General features: G+C 35.8%; 1 protein-coding gene across 2 annotated transcripts in view; it reads left to right on the top strand.

The window, feature by feature from the left end:
- The window catches only part of SMIM14 (small integral membrane protein 14), a 99,537-nt gene extending 89,736 nt beyond the window's left edge, over positions 1-9,801 (top strand). For both annotated transcript variants that reach the window (XM_072620538.1, XM_072620537.1), the window contains 2 exons: positions 5,654-5,802; positions 6,557-9,801. In XM_072620538.1, coding sequence (XP_072476639.1) covers positions 5,654-5,802; positions 6,557-6,589 — 182 coding nt within the window. In that variant the 3' untranslated portion in view covers positions 6,590-9,801. The remainder of the gene's footprint in view (positions 1-5,653; positions 5,803-6,556) is intronic.
- The last annotated feature ends 5,821 nt before the right edge of the window (positions 9,802-15,622 follow it).

Here is a 15,622-nt window from a genome sequence, read left to right as displayed (position 1 = left end):
AGCTCATTTTTCTATACTTCCTTAATATGTTTATGAGGTCTTTTATCTGTTTAGAACTCATTTTGTTATAAAATGTTGGGCTACATCTAATTTCTTTGATACTGCTGTCTGGTTTTCACAGAGATTTTTATCAAACAGTGAAATCTTATCCCAGCCTTTTCAAAGCCACTTCAATTCCTACCCCAAACCCTTGAGTTGATGTCAGTACCAGTTTGGTCTGGGACTTCCACGAAGTAGGAAGGGGTAGAGTAGGTCTGTTCATCTTAGGCCCTGTATTAGAACCCTGGGGTTACCTTACTATTCCCAGGCCCCGTGACTTGAAGATGACAGATTTACTTCAAGGACTTTTACAAAGAATTGATTCCAGCTTAATAGTCACGGAATTTCAGTTGATACTGAATATAGAACTCAGATCTTGGGATAGCACCTGGTATTAGCTAGTCTAGAGATCTTTTGGGCTGGTTCCATTTTCCTGAGGTTGCTCATAACAGTAAAACCTTGATTTGTTTCAGGGGTCTCTGTCCATCATTCATGTTTCCCCACCCCTCTCCAGCCCTGTCACTCCTATGATCTTTAGCACCCCTGCTGTAGCTTCACTTTCCAACTCCATAGTTTTGACTGTATAGTTAACCAGTTCATCTGTGCATTTATATTGATTTATATTGTCTCCTACCTTTGTATTTTACTTTGTACCCTTGCTTAACTCTGGATGTCCCCTACATTTACCGCCTTATTGTTTAAAAGGAGGGCAGTTCAGTAGCTTAAGGATTAGAAGTAAGGTTTTTTTAGTTTGGTTTTTTAAAAATTATTATTATTAATTGGGGTGTTTTTTAAAGGGTAAGAGAGTACTGAGAATCTTTATGGGAAAAAGACAAGACAGTGCAGAAAGAGAGATTAGACATTTAAGAGAGATGGGATGGTTGGGATGATTGAGGTTAAAAGCGGAAAGAGTACTCGTTCCTGACTCAGGAGGGAAGGGAAAGTGCCCTTTTGAAGAAAGAGGAAATTTTAGGTAATCTTATTTCTTGTATAAGGAAAGTCAACTGCTAAGAATTAGGCTGGAGGACAGAGACTAAATAAGAGGCTACTAAAATAATTAATTCCCCGGGTTATTTTAGTATGAGAATCATTACATATTGGAGGAGGAGGGGCTTAGAATATTATGTTATTAAAGGGGGTACTATGACAAAGCTTCTTTTTTCCAGTAATAAAAATAAAGTCATAAAGTGTGAGATCTAAACTGAATCACTTACATTCCAAAATCCTTCCTCATAAATGACAGATTTCCAAAGAATGATTCAGATAAGGGAGTCTTCCTCTGCAAAGTACTGGCAAACAACCTATTATGGCTTAACTTTAATTTAACAACTATATGTGCCTCGTATGTGCAAAAGCACTATCCTAAGTACTATAAAAAGAGCATGGAAATCGTGAAAAAAGGGCCAGAGTTGTAATGTGGCATTTTTATGTCTACATCAAATGCTACAGAAGGCTACTGCTTATAGGACTTGCAGCACAAAGGCATTCAAATCTGGAGTAGGCAGTTTGTGTAGAAGCAAATACTCTGGTCTTAATAGTGATTTGAATGGGTTCAGGGGTTTCATTCAGACTTTTTCTCTGGTATGAGGGAGGGCCAAAAAGCTCTGGATTTTCCAGATCACAGAGGTGCTGTACACCTATCCCCCTTGATGTGGAAGGGATAACTATATGCATCTTTGACTTTTTCTTAATATGGTAAAATCCTAAAATCAAAAGCCAGTTCTGTAATGGAGATAAGCCAGAGACCTTTCCAGTAAGGATAGGAGTAAAGCAAGTGTGCCCATTATCATGACTCCAGTTTGAAACACCACAAATGCTAGCCATACAGACAACTGTGGTTGTTGTTAATACTTCATACAAGACTTCTTCACTGTTCATTATGTCTAATGTATAGAAGTTTAAGATCTTCTGTGAGATATTTTAGCATATATAGGCTTGTCTGCAAGATAAATAATGTGAAATAAAATGCAGCATCGCTCACAGGAAAGGAAGGAAGGAAAAAATGCAAGCCAAAGCAAAAATAACAAGAAAAATAGAGGCAATAAACAGGCAAAAAGGAAGTAAAATTATCTCTTCTTTTTTTGTTAATTTGTTTTCAGTTTTCTGCAATCATTTCCGTATATCTTAGATTTCTCCCCTTCCCTCCTCCCTCCCTCCCTGAGATGGCATGCAATCTTGTATGGGCTCTACATACACATTCTTACTAAATACATTTTTACCTTAGTCAATGTTGCATGGAAGAATTTAAATGAATGGGAGAAATCATGAGAAAACTCAAAATAAAACACAAGAGAAAGTAGTCTGCTTCATTCTGTGATCCAGTTCCATAGTTCTTTCTCTAGATGTGGATGGCATTTTGCCTCGAGTCCATTGGGAATTTTTTAGGTCCCTTGCATTGCTGTGAAGGGCTAAGTCTACCAGAAAAATTCCCCACACACTGTGGTTGTTGCTGTGTACAAGGTTCAAAATTATCTCTTCTTGTGAATGATATATATTTAGAGGACCTTAGAGAGTCAACTAAAAACTTGATTGAAACAATAACTTCAGCAAGGTTTCAGGATATAAAATATATCTGCAGAAATCATCAGCTTTTCTGTCAGTCCTACTTTGGTACCACATGTCTGTCCCTGGCTACTGCATGTCACCTGTCCTCTCCCCTCTTTGTCTGGCCCCCACATGCTCTCCACCTTCCTCTTCCTGTTCTTACTTCTCTGCCCAAGCCCCCACCTGTCCTTGAATCATATGCTTCCTCTCTTCCTCTCTCCCTTTGCACTTTATGTAGAGGTCTGCAGAATGGTCCATTTACAGAAAGTGAGAACTGTCTATACCAAGATAAGTTCCAAATAGATACATGACTTAGATATAAAAGGTCACATAAACAAATGAGAGGATCAGAGAAGGAGATAACTTTTATAACTATGACTTGGGGAAGAATTCATGACCAAACCAGGGATACAGAAGATCACAGAAGATAAAATGGACAGTATTATTCTGTAAAATTGAAGTTTTTGCATAAACAAAACCAATGTGACTAAATTGAAAAGGGAAAGAGTTAACCAAGAAAAATCTTTATAGCAAGTTTCTCCGATAAGGCTTTAACATCAGTATATAAGGGATATGTAAGGAATTCATTCAAACTTACAAGAACAAGAGCCATTCCTCCAAATGGTCAAGTAATATGAATAGTTTTCAAAGGAAGAAATTCAGGCTATCAGTAACTATATGAAAATATCCCAGATCATTAATAGAGAAATGCAAGTTAAAACAAATCTAAGATTTTACCTTGGTATGTCTTGGTAGGGGATTTGCAGAGTTGTTTTAAGTGCAATTTTTCTTTTACCTTTTCCTTCTGGTTTTTGTTGGTAGTATGCAGAAAAGCTGGTGATTTATAACAGATACATTTTATATCCTGAAACCTTGCTGAAGTTATTGCTTCAATCAAGTTTTTAGTTGACTTTCTAGGGTCCTCTAAATATATGGAACAATTTGCATAGATAATAGTTAAATGGTAGCTTAGAGAGTGTAAAGGTAAAAAGAGATGGCAGGTTCCAGTCTAGAGCCTTTATGAACAACCCACAGTTAGGGGGCAATAATCCAGCAAAGGAGACCAAGGAAAAATAGAACCAAGAAGGTAGTGTCATAAAATTCAAGTAGAGAGGTTATTCAGAAGGAGAAGGTGATTAAGTGTAAAATACAGACAGGTCAAGAAGGATGAGGTGAGGGTTGATGAAACGCCATTGAATTTGGCATTTTAAAGAGATCATTGATTATTTAACAGACAAAGCTTAGCCTAGTGCCTGGCACATAGGAAGAGCTTAGTAAATGTTTATTGACTGTTTACTGACAGTGTTTTTAAAATTTTTCACTTTATTTTTCAATTAACAAGCATTTCTTTTACCCAAATTTAAAAGGAAAAAATCCTTTTTAACAAATATACATTCAGGTAAAACAAATTTCCACATTGGTCACGTCCAAAAATGTTATATTTTGTTCTGCCAGTTGCATCCATCTCCTCTCTGTCAGGATCTGGGTAGCATAAATCAGTTCTCCGGAATCATGATTGGTCATAGATTGCATTGATTAGAGGTTTTCTCTCAAAGTTATTTGTAATTGCAGTTTTACTGCTATAGATTGTTCTCATAGTTTTCCTTAATACAGTATACATCAGTTCATAATAAGTCTTCCCAGGTTTCTCTGAACCCATATTTTTCTTCATTTCTCATGACACAAAGTAGAACGTTACATTTTTATACCATAATTCATTCAGCCATTCCTCAATTTATGGATATTCTCTTAATTTCCAATTCTTTCCTACAGAAATCTGATGTAAATATTTTTATAGGAGTCCTTTACCTTTGATTTCTGGAGCTCCATAGAGGTGTTGCTGTGTCAAAGGATATTCACAATCAATCAACTTTTTGGGAATAATTTCCAAATAATTGCTTTTGAGGATGACTGTACCAATACATAGTTCCACTTCAACATTGTGGCTATTTTCTTTTAGCCCTTCCAGATTGAGAAAGTAGCCTAAGTCAAAAGATAAGATTGAAAGGTAGGATTAAAAAGTGAGTGAGAGGTGAGAAAATGTAACAGAGAATGAAAATAGCTTTTTCTGGGAGTTTGACTGAAACCATATGTCTTCAGAGGATGGCAGGGTCTCTTCATACTCAAGAACTCTCAGTCTCTTTTGTATCAATGATCTTCTGGATTTTTTTCAATTTGGTTAAATGTGTTTTAATAAATTCTTTTTTAAAAAAATTCTTTATTTAACAAAAACTAAAGCTCTGTTATACACAGCTCTACTACACACACAGATTGAACCTTCTTCCTTTTTGATAAAGATAGAAAAAAGAGGAAAAATCAGTTTAGCAAAATCAAACAACACCTTTTTGAGTTAATTGAGGGAGGTGCATTTTCTTAACTCTTTTCTGGGACTATTTGATCATATAATATGCTTTAAAATTTAGATTTTACAACTCAATTTTAAATATTTCCATTTCTGACCATAATATTATCCTGTTTTAGTTAAATGCATCTTTTCACAGACTTTTGAATTGAATATTGAATAAAAACTTCTGTTGTGGAAAGATCAACTTTTTCTCATCTTAATTTTGGATAAAATTACAAAGTTCTTTGACATATCCTTTGTGATATATGTACTTCAGTAGACAAACTCTTTCTCAAACCATAGTTTTCTGTCTTCCTCTAGTTGTTAGCAGCTCTAGGTGAAGCTGAAGCCAGGAAGAGTGGAGTTCAGAAATGCAGTCTCATATATTAATAGTGGTGTCAGTCTCCTCATTTGTAAAATGGAGATCATAATAGTGCCTATTTCCCAGAATTGTTGTTAGGATAAAAATGAGGTAATATTTGTTAGGTGTTTTGTGAACCTTAAAGATAAAAATAATAATTACTTAGTTATGTCTTTATATGTTTTCCATTTTTATTAAGCATGGAAACTTTTCTTTGTTCCCATAATTTATTTCCGTATGCAATATTGTTTTTAATGCTGAAGTAGATATCTGCTAGTAATGAATTTGTATTTGTAAAATAATATAAATATTACATCAAAGATTTCATTCTTTTTCAAATAAACTTTTTGTTTGTTTGTTTTTAGTACCAGGACCTAATTCTTCTGTTGACCCTGGCCTCAGTGTTACCATGATAATAATGTTCTGGGTGGCCATTGCAATGATTTTGTTCCTAATGAGACCTTTTAATCTGAGAGGATCCATCATAGCTGGAAAACCAACCAGTCCACATAATGTAAGTATTATGGATTTAGAAAACCTAATTTATTTGTTTGTGGTTGCTGGGTGGTTGGTAGTGATTGTTGTTGGCGGGGAGGGAGGGGAAACTATATGATGCATGTGTATGTACATATATTCATCTAAAATGCTTAAGTCACAAAGTAAAAATGAGATTTATCTTTTATGGAGTAGTTTCTTTTGTTGTAATTTCCATTTGTCTCCCAGCATTAAGAATGCTTACTTTTCCAGTGTGCCCATTTAAAAGACCATCTCCCATTTTTTTGCACACTGATCAATAGAAGCAGAAAGTCTCAAAGTTGTAACTTTTTCAGGATTACAGAAACTACCATTATCAGAGCCAGTATTAAAACTTGATTTTAATTTTTTCCATTTTGCTCAAGTAATTCATTTCCTCTAGCACATTTTTAAATTTAACATATTATCCCAATTATTTGTTTTCCTAGCTCCTCCACATGTGGTGATGTTTAATAGTCAGTATGACTGCCTTATTTCCCCATCTAGTATTGTTAATATTAAGAAAGAAAAGCTTAGGAAAGTGCTTTTGTTATTTGGGAATGTTATGGTTTATGCTGAGTTACTACTGACAGTAATTTCCTTAAAATCGTAATCTTCCTAATGTGTAAAAACCTAGAAAAAGCTATCCAGAAAAAATTTTTCTTGTCGATTCTCCCTGTTCTGTAAGAATTGCCTGTCCTGTAGTTTCTGAAAAAGTTAATTTCATTATCTTTTGGATTTTTTGTAATTGCCAGGGCCAAGACCCACCAGCACCTCCCGTGGACTAGACTTTGTATGATAGAAAATGAAAACAGCCAACACCTTGCACGACCAAATGGAAGAAAACGACCAGAGTACTCTTAATCCAATTAGTACTATTTTCCCTTTGCATTTACGGCATAGGATGGTATTGTTTTCATGAGCTACTAGAAATTTTACTGTGATCTAATTTTTGCTTCCCATGTTGCCATCATTCCTATTTAGAGTATATTTGAGTAAATGATTTTTGTTGTTTCTTAAAGGAGTCACATGGGATTCTGGGGTTTCCAGACCTTAAACATTCCACTTTTTCTCTTCGTAATGGTTTTGATTTTGTGTGTGTATGAATGATAATTTCTGGCTTCTTTGAAGGAGAATTGCAATCTGTGCATTTAAACCCATGAAATGGTTTTGATAGTTTTGTAAGACTGATTTTTTTTTGCATAAGGTATGCTTTTAAAAGTTATTTGAACTCAGCTGGGAAAATTAGAACCATATTGTATTTATACTCAACCTGATAGTGACCCTCTCTGTGGATGGTAGGAAGTCCTCTCCCTATCCTCCAGACTTTTTAACTTCATGAAATTTTTACCATTGGTGGCAGAAACCCTTTAGAACTGACTTGTATGTTTGGAAAAAGAAAGCAGAAATTATATGATTGTTTACTAAGCTTTTACTACCTTCAATGAAATTATTTTACATTAAAAAGTTCAATAAATATAATTGACTGATAAAGTATATAATTAACTGTCCATTATATATAAGATATTTGTAAACCACTGAGCACTAGACTTTCCAGATTTATAAAAAGAGAAAATTTAACAATTCCTGGCTCTACTTGGAGTAACCTATGTAATTTTAATTTAAACTATAATTTATTGTTTATGATGAGAGCCTATTAAAATTGAAAAAACCTTTTGATTTACTGGCTCCAAGGTTTTAGAACTAAAACCTGGTTTATCGCTTTTCTTCCTTTCTGTGAGCATAACTTTAGAGCTTTATGGGTGCTTATTTAGCCTCTGATTTCCAAATATGGTTTTACTTGCTAATTCTCTGTCCTCTTTGAAAATTGTTTTGATTTCAATGCTCTTTCTAACCTTTTAACAAACCTTTATGAATTCTTTGTTGATTCAAGGAAAAAACAAGGCAGGTGGGGAAGAATGAGAGATGCTTGTTCTCTCCCCTTACTGTGTGAGTCCTATTTTAGCTAATGGGAGATATGTTTTTGGATATGAATTTCAGGGCATTTTTGAAATGTACAGAAAAATAAACAGCTGTATGTTTTTCTTGGTCAATTTGGAAATGAGTGAGAATAATATAAAGAATATGTGTACATGACCTACTTGGCAATGGAATTTTCCCTAGTGAGAACAACTTAAGGGAACCTGGAATGTATACTGCTATCCTAGTACAAGACTTTTTTCATTATAAATGCAGAATCAGCATAGCCTCTCATTGTATAGATCTTGCACTTGTGTAAGTTGAATAAACTTCTCTATATCATTGTACTGTGTAATATAGTCTCTGATATAGTCCTGTGACACTTATGGGAGTTTTGTTTTGTTTAAAGATTGCATTCTAGGCCATCTACACTATGTAAGGTTGTAATTTTAAATATACAATCTGATATTCCTAACTTGAATTCCTTTTTGTTTTCTGACCAACTTGGTGAAATAATACAACCAACTCTTAATTACTTCCGCTAATAGAGGGGTATCATATCCTAGGAAGTCAAATACTAGAAGTTTTAATCCCCCAAAACCATGGTTTCCCTCAGCTGTGATCCACTAGACAATCCAACTCTACTTTCCCAGCTGTGTACTTACAGAGAATGAATCAGCCAGGTAGCAGCCCATGCGATGAAAGCTGGGGACCCCTGTGCCCTCAATTCTGAACACTCTGCTCCTTCATCTGTCCCTCTTCTTCCCAGTCTCCGTATCCTCCAAGTACCTTGGAAGACTGCTCTCAGCAGATAGAATGCGTACGGTATTCCAGCAGCACACAAGTCATTGAAAGCTGGCTGCAGTTTGAAATAACACGGTGCCAGAGTGGTCCAGTGTCAGCCTTGGGCCCTGGAAATCTGGACTCTTGTTTCTATTACAAGACCACATCTATTTGATACCTGAGCTGAAGCATGTTTGTGGTTTTTTCCCTTTTTTGTGTGTCAAGTTACTTATCTACAAATTAATAACAGCAGTTCTTATCTCTTATTTCTAGAGTGTGTTGCTTATAAAATATTTCAGCACCCATGATAGGGTGAGGTATATAGACTTTTCTTAAAAACAGTAATTTACAATTCAACAGGCATAACCCTTAAAAGCTTCTGCATGATTGATGCCTTTTTGTTGGACAAACTTGTAAGTCATTTGCCTTATAAGCATTAGCTTAAGACCATCACTACAGTCCTTTTTTTAAAATTTTTTTTGAATATTCTGGAAAAAAAAAATTAGGGCCCCATCTTTTAAAATCACCAGTGGCACTTAGTATGAATAGTACTGCCAATAGTATGTTGTTGAGCAGTCATTTTGTTTGTTACCACATAATTAGTTTTATTTCTGCAAAACAGTGTTTTTGGTTTTCATATGGGAAAAGCTAAGTTTGGAAATGTTTTGTAGTATAATGTTTTATGATGTACCGGGCCATGATCCCATGCTGAGGAAGTCGCATTTTTAAACTTGAAAAATTCTCTAAAGTAACTATCAGTCACAGCCTATCACAAAGTTACTTTTAGTGTCTTTTGTGATTTGTGAATTGAAAGTGTACCATCATGTTTATATGGAATTTATATAGCTCACATTTTAGAAGGAACCTTGGAAGATATTAAATATTGAAAGTCTTTCGCTATTCATATCTGTTTAAAAACATTGCCAGCTGAATTCTTAAGGCAGGAATTCCAGCAACCTGAAGAAGCAGTGAAGCGAGTTTACAGCTAATGGATTAAATCTTTGTTATCGCAGTAGTAGGTTTAGTCTCTTAATATATTATATTCTTAAATGAAGAATCATGTGTGTTTGTTATTATGTCTGAAGATCACTTTGTTTAAAAAACAGACAAAAAAAGGAAAAGTTGTCATGTGATGTACTAAATGTTAATTGCTGGTTTAAAATGTCTAAATTATGCCAAACAAATCATGTCTGTGCCATCCAGGATTTCCTGTTAATCTTTTATTGAGTGCTTGGATTGGGGTAAAGGGCTTGTACTATGCACTTTTTATTAATGAATAAATAGAAAACATTAGTAACCCTCTTGTTTCTGTTTGGCTTTTGTGGTGATAGTTGATCATTTTAATTTGTTAAAAATTAGCATTACAGATGCTAATGGTAAATTCTACTCACCTATTGCTAACTGAAATCAGAGTATTGAAGAATGAGATGGACAAAATGTTTTTATATGTTAACACATTTTATTTTGGGGAAGACCGCAAATTTGGGGTTAGAGACCAAGCATAGGACTTTGGATTGATTAACTGTCAATTATCCCTAACCTTTGTGTTGGAATAGACCTGCACAACTGGGCAGAAGGTAGGGGCCAAATTAAAATAGGCTAAGTTTCTTTGTGCTGCTAAAATCAGCTCACTTTTAGCAGTTCACTTTCTAAGTAAAGGTATAATAAATGATTAAATTTTTGCCAATAAACCATATTTTTAAAAAAGGGAAATTTCAATTAATATCAGTTAATTCACACTTATTACTTAAGATTTTTATTAATCATGAAATCACATTAATGTTTTAAAAACTTTCTTTGCTAAACAGTACAAGTTTAATTCATTTTTCAGATTTTCTTACCGTTTACATTTAGTTAATGGGACGTGTTACACCTCTTGGGAGTGAGCAGTTTATCGTACTCTGGAATCATGTTTGAAATTGATTTCTTTAGAAATCTGAAAACTAACATTAATAGCCACCTCATTTCTGAGTTTAACTTCTTGAAAAGCCGTTGTTCCCCACTGAGACTTTTTCAAAAATTTAGACACTTTTAATTTGTTTTTCATTGGTGTCTAATTTGCATAAGTATGTTTTGATTTCTAAATGGCAACAAAGATTGTATTCCTTCAGAATGGCTGTTACTTCTTGGCAAACAAGGCACAATATTTTTGTCTCTCATGTAAGTAAACAAGTATCTATTTGTCCACACCAGATTAAACATTCTCTGTTCTTATTTGCTCTTCCATTTCATTTTATCACCTATTTTAGAAAGTTACCCCAAAAACTTTAATGTTAGAACCAAAAAAATCTTCACAGCAACTGCTAAGAAAGAAATACTGAAGTAAGTGTCTGTCCTTGGAGAGAACATCTGACACTCGTGCGGCAAGGGAGGGAAAGAAGCCCTCGAGTTGCAGCTCATCACATGGAGGGCATCAGCTGCTTTGGCAGCTGGCTTCACTTACTTTGTCCCTGTTGGTTGCCGTGGGTCATGTGACAAATGAGAGTGTACTGTGATAACCCACTTACCAGGTTACATGATGGACACGCTAGTGGCTAGTGGAAGGCAGGTTAAGCCAGGTATGGGCAAAGCACTAGTTACATTTTTACTTTCTTATACATCCTCTACATTTTTTAAGGACCACGTGAAATCCTTTAATGGGCCATAAACAGACTGCAGACTATATGTCATGCAGGCCTGCTTTGGAACAAGCAAAAGTTAATTCACATGTGCAAAAAATAGTTTCTGTCTTTCAGTACATTAAGAAAAAAAAAAGCAAAGATAGAGTATGGCATACTTAGCTCCTTTCTTTGGGAAAGGGTTTTAATTTTTACTGACAAGCTAAGAAAACAAGGTCACCATGACATCACAGACTATAGTACAAAATAAGACTTCAAAGGATAATCACTGGAATTCTCCATTCTATCTGTAAATGAATTTTACAAATTGAGCTTCTGAACTTGAGAATTTTTTTTATCTCAATGACTGGTTAGAAAGAAAACTTATTTCACTTTAAATCTATTATTTTGAAAGAAAACTACCAGATTTATTTTAATTTTTTTCAGCATTCATTTTTTTTTAAGATTTTTAAGTTTCAAATATTTTTCTCTTTTCCCCCTCCCCAAGGGCACCAAGCAATCTGACATAGGTTATACATGCAGAGATTTGTTTTCTAGAAACTTTCATGTTTCTATTAAAGGTTTCAAATATTTTCACATATATCACATCAACTAATGTCATTTCTGTATTTAGGGGCTTCATAAAACTATTCATTATAAAATCAATTTTAGGATGTGTCATGAGGAAACTGGCTTACATTGTACTTACGCCAAAGCGGCAAGTCTGACTTCATATAAAGTCCTTAATGCCTGCTTGCTGACTTGACGATCAGAAAGTGAAAGTTAGCTTCTCAAATTTTCTTGAAATTTAAGAGTAGAATCCTAAAGGCCCTTCATATTTCACAAAGGCAATTTGAAATGCTCTACAAAACAAAAATCTTTTGATGTGAGGAACATGGGAATTAGGGGTATTACATTTTCTTGAGATGTAAAAGTAAAGTGGTGGAAGGAATTCTGAATTAGATACTCAATTCATTGTGCCATTGTTAAGTGCTCCTGAACTTTCACTGCATCAATTGAGTTACACAGTATTCTTCGCCCTCCAGGCGCAAGGGAGGGAACTGTCAGACTTCAGGCATGCTTACCTAGTACATTCCTGGCTGCAGGGCGAACCTACATTCTAGAATATGATATAGTTTCCAGGGCAAGAAGTAAAACACTGGAAAACTTACTGTTCTAGAGTTTGATCCTTCAGAAGCCTCAGGACCAGAGTAGATTAGCCTCATCTAGTGAAAAAAAATCAGTAAGCATTTATTAAGCTCCTACTGTGTCAGGCGCTGTGCTAGGCCCTGAAAGTTAAAAAAATCCATGTCCTCAAAGACCTTATATTCTAACAGTAAACTATATATGCAACATATATGAAGTGATTACTTGGGGGGAGGTCATCTGGGTAATGTAAAAATATTTAACGGTGATACTTGAGCTGAGTCTTGAAGGGATTCTACAGGCGGGGTGACGGAGTATGTTCTGTCACAGAGAAATAGGACAGAGGCAGAGTCAGGCACGTGTATAAGCAGTATTGACAAAGCAGGTTCTCAGAACATGGCTAAGTATGAACTAGACTGAATCGATGAATGCATGAAGGGAAAAGTTTACCAACTCTCCCAAAGCTAATTAAAGTCACCTTTGGATGGGAAATTTCCTTTCAGTCACTTATATGGCACATCTGAAGCAAAACATCAGCCAAATGAAATCGGAGAGTTGTTTACAACTAGGGATGAAAGTTTATCATACTAGATGGATCTTTTTAAAAAAATATATTTCCATTACAGAAATGATTATATCCTGTATGAGTTCATATCAAAAGTCCAAAACTAATCGTTGTTTTTAACAGAGCAAGATCCTACCAAGCAGCAGTATGACTGTAGGCTGAGGTTACGAAGGTCAGAGAACTGAAGCTTATTAGCATGCTCTAGAAGGCTTCCTGTTCCACCTCCTATTCTCTGCTACTTTCCTCCCTAGTCTTCCACGGAATTTCTGCAAATCTTAGGTAGAAAAATCTTGAAAAGTCTTAGTCCCCCAAGCATTTCATAATAGTGTACTTGGATGAGTAACAGAGAAACAGTCGTTCCTTTCCTTGACACAAATTAATTAGAAGAATATAACTGGTATTTAGCCAGTTGTGTTTAAATTAGGTTAATATGTTTACAAGTGCATAGTTCAAGAAGGTATTTTCTACCACTCAGAGAAACTCTGTGACACTGTTTATACCTTCTCATTTTATACCTCCCATGCCTCTTACACACCCATATACACACCCACAGCTAAATGAGAGGAAAATCATTAGGTGTATAGGTTAGGGGCCACCAAGGAATTGTGAGCAAGTGATGAAAATTCCCAAGTAGCTGTGGGATAGAGGAGTCTGGAAGCAGAAGGGGTGTCTATGAAATGCCCACGAATACACACAGTATAAGCTGTCCTTCATTGTCTCTGTCTTAGATTGTCCTACTTGCCTGGAAATGTTTTCCTTTCTCATATCCTGTCAAAATCCTTAGCTTCCTTCACTTCCCTCAAGATATTCTGTAGAAGCCATACCTCCTTGAATGGTGCTACACTTACCTAGTAAATGCTGCATTTTGGACCACCATCCCCACACCCACCTCCCAAATAGAATGAAAACTCTTTGGAGGCATATAGTGGTTTTGCTTTTGTATCGTTAGTCTCTATCTAGCCCAGGGCATTGCATATAATGCTTAATAAGTACCTGTTGAATTGAAATTTAAGTCTGCTCTTTTTGACAGCCATCAGAGAAAGTCTTAAATGGATGAAAGGGATCATCAAATAATGAGCATTTCATAGGCTAAAACCTCATGGTTTATATATAATATTAAAATGGAGCTAAACTTAGGACAATGAGAAGTTAAACTCATCACTTGTCCTCTTGCAACATCTAACTAGGGTGACAACTCCATATTTACATTACAAGGACCTTGAGATCCTTTCTGCCTTTTCAGTGTTTAGTTTTGTTTCTAGATCCAAGGTCTGTCTATTTTTCCTTGAAATAACTCCTGTGTGTCCCCCATTCCCAGCACCACAACTGCTATCTGGGCATGCCCTCATTCTGATAGCCCTTGAGGTCACTTCACATCCTGCCCTCAATCCATCCCTAGACTAATACTTCAGCCAGCATGATAACTAACCTCATGTTCTTACAGTATTCCAAATGCCCCCACAGCATAGTGTAGTTCCAAGAGCACTGAACTGGGAGACAGAAGACCTCAGTTTGATCTGGCTCTACTACTGTGTTATTATACTTGCCAAGTGTGTGACCTCCAGGAAACCAGAACTTTGAGTCTTATGGTCTTCATCCTCAAACTACAGGCAAGAAACAAGGTGAAGTCAGGAAGCCCTGGGTTCAAGTCCCAATCTGACAATACTGGCTGTGTGTGTCACCTCTCAGTGCTCCAGATATCTCTCTCAGGATTAAAAATTGCAGAATTATAGCTGCTTATTTCTTTTGAGAAGAGTTTCTTTGTTGCCCGTTGCCAGCACCAAATGGAATGATAGATTTGGATAAAAAACCAAAACCTTGTATTTCTACTTCACAAAGTTATTGGCAGGAAAGCACTTGGTAAACCTTACATTATATACATATATATAATTTTATATATAATATAAGTAATATACATATACCATACTGTACATAAAATATAAAATAAATATGTATAAACTATTATTATAACAACCCTATGATGAACCTAGGGCAAGTTATAGAGGCAATGAAGCAGATTAAGGGAGCTGTCCATGATACAGTAGTCAATACCATTTAGTTTAGAACCTGAACTAGAATCTAGGGGTTCCTCGCCAATCTAGCAATCTGCTTCCATTGCCATACTACTGTTAGCAGTTAGGGTACTAAACAACAACTCAGTGATTTTTTATTTTCTTGTCCAGTACGCCAAGACTAGCTCCATATACTATAGTATAGGCAGAATGGAGCTTACATCATCTTAGCCCATCTCATTCTCTATTCCTTTTCCTTCCACCAGCACCAATCTATTTTACAGCCAGTGGGCTTGGGCACGTGCACTAAGTGCTGCCCTTTCCATCTTAGAGCTGTTAGGTCAGTGGGAGGAGAAGTGGCAAATGTTTTCGAGCTGAAGTCCTATTACGCAGTCGCAGGGACTCATAGGTTGGGCATTGTGCCCACCAGTACACAGCTCTCCTCCCCCTAGGTAAAGAAAAGTTCCCAACACTAGAGTCATCTCAGAATTGACTATCTCCTTTACCTCTTCCTCCCCCAACCCAGAAACATTCATTAGTTAACAAGTCAGGTCAATTTTACTTCCATAACATCTTTTCCTTTCTCTTTACTCTCTGGATGCCACCCTAATTTTTACCTCTTCTTGCCCTTCTTACCTCTTACCTAGACTTATAAAATAGCTGGCAACCATTGAAAATAGCTTTCATGGTATCACAAAATATCTCTCCTTAGAGGCTCCCTCTCCTGACTAATAAGTCCCTACTCTGGACCCCTCCATTTCATTTAAAGGTTTTCTTCTTTTTTTTTTTTTTTGGTCA

Source organism: Notamacropus eugenii, chromosome 6, assembly GCF_028372415.1.
Source record: "Notamacropus eugenii isolate mMacEug1 chromosome 6, mMacEug1.pri_v2, whole genome shotgun sequence".
Taxonomy (NCBI): domain Eukaryota; kingdom Metazoa; phylum Chordata; class Mammalia; order Diprotodontia; family Macropodidae; genus Notamacropus; species Notamacropus eugenii.
Note: the sequence above shows the minus strand (reverse complement) of the source record. Positions and strands in the feature narration are given on the sequence as shown.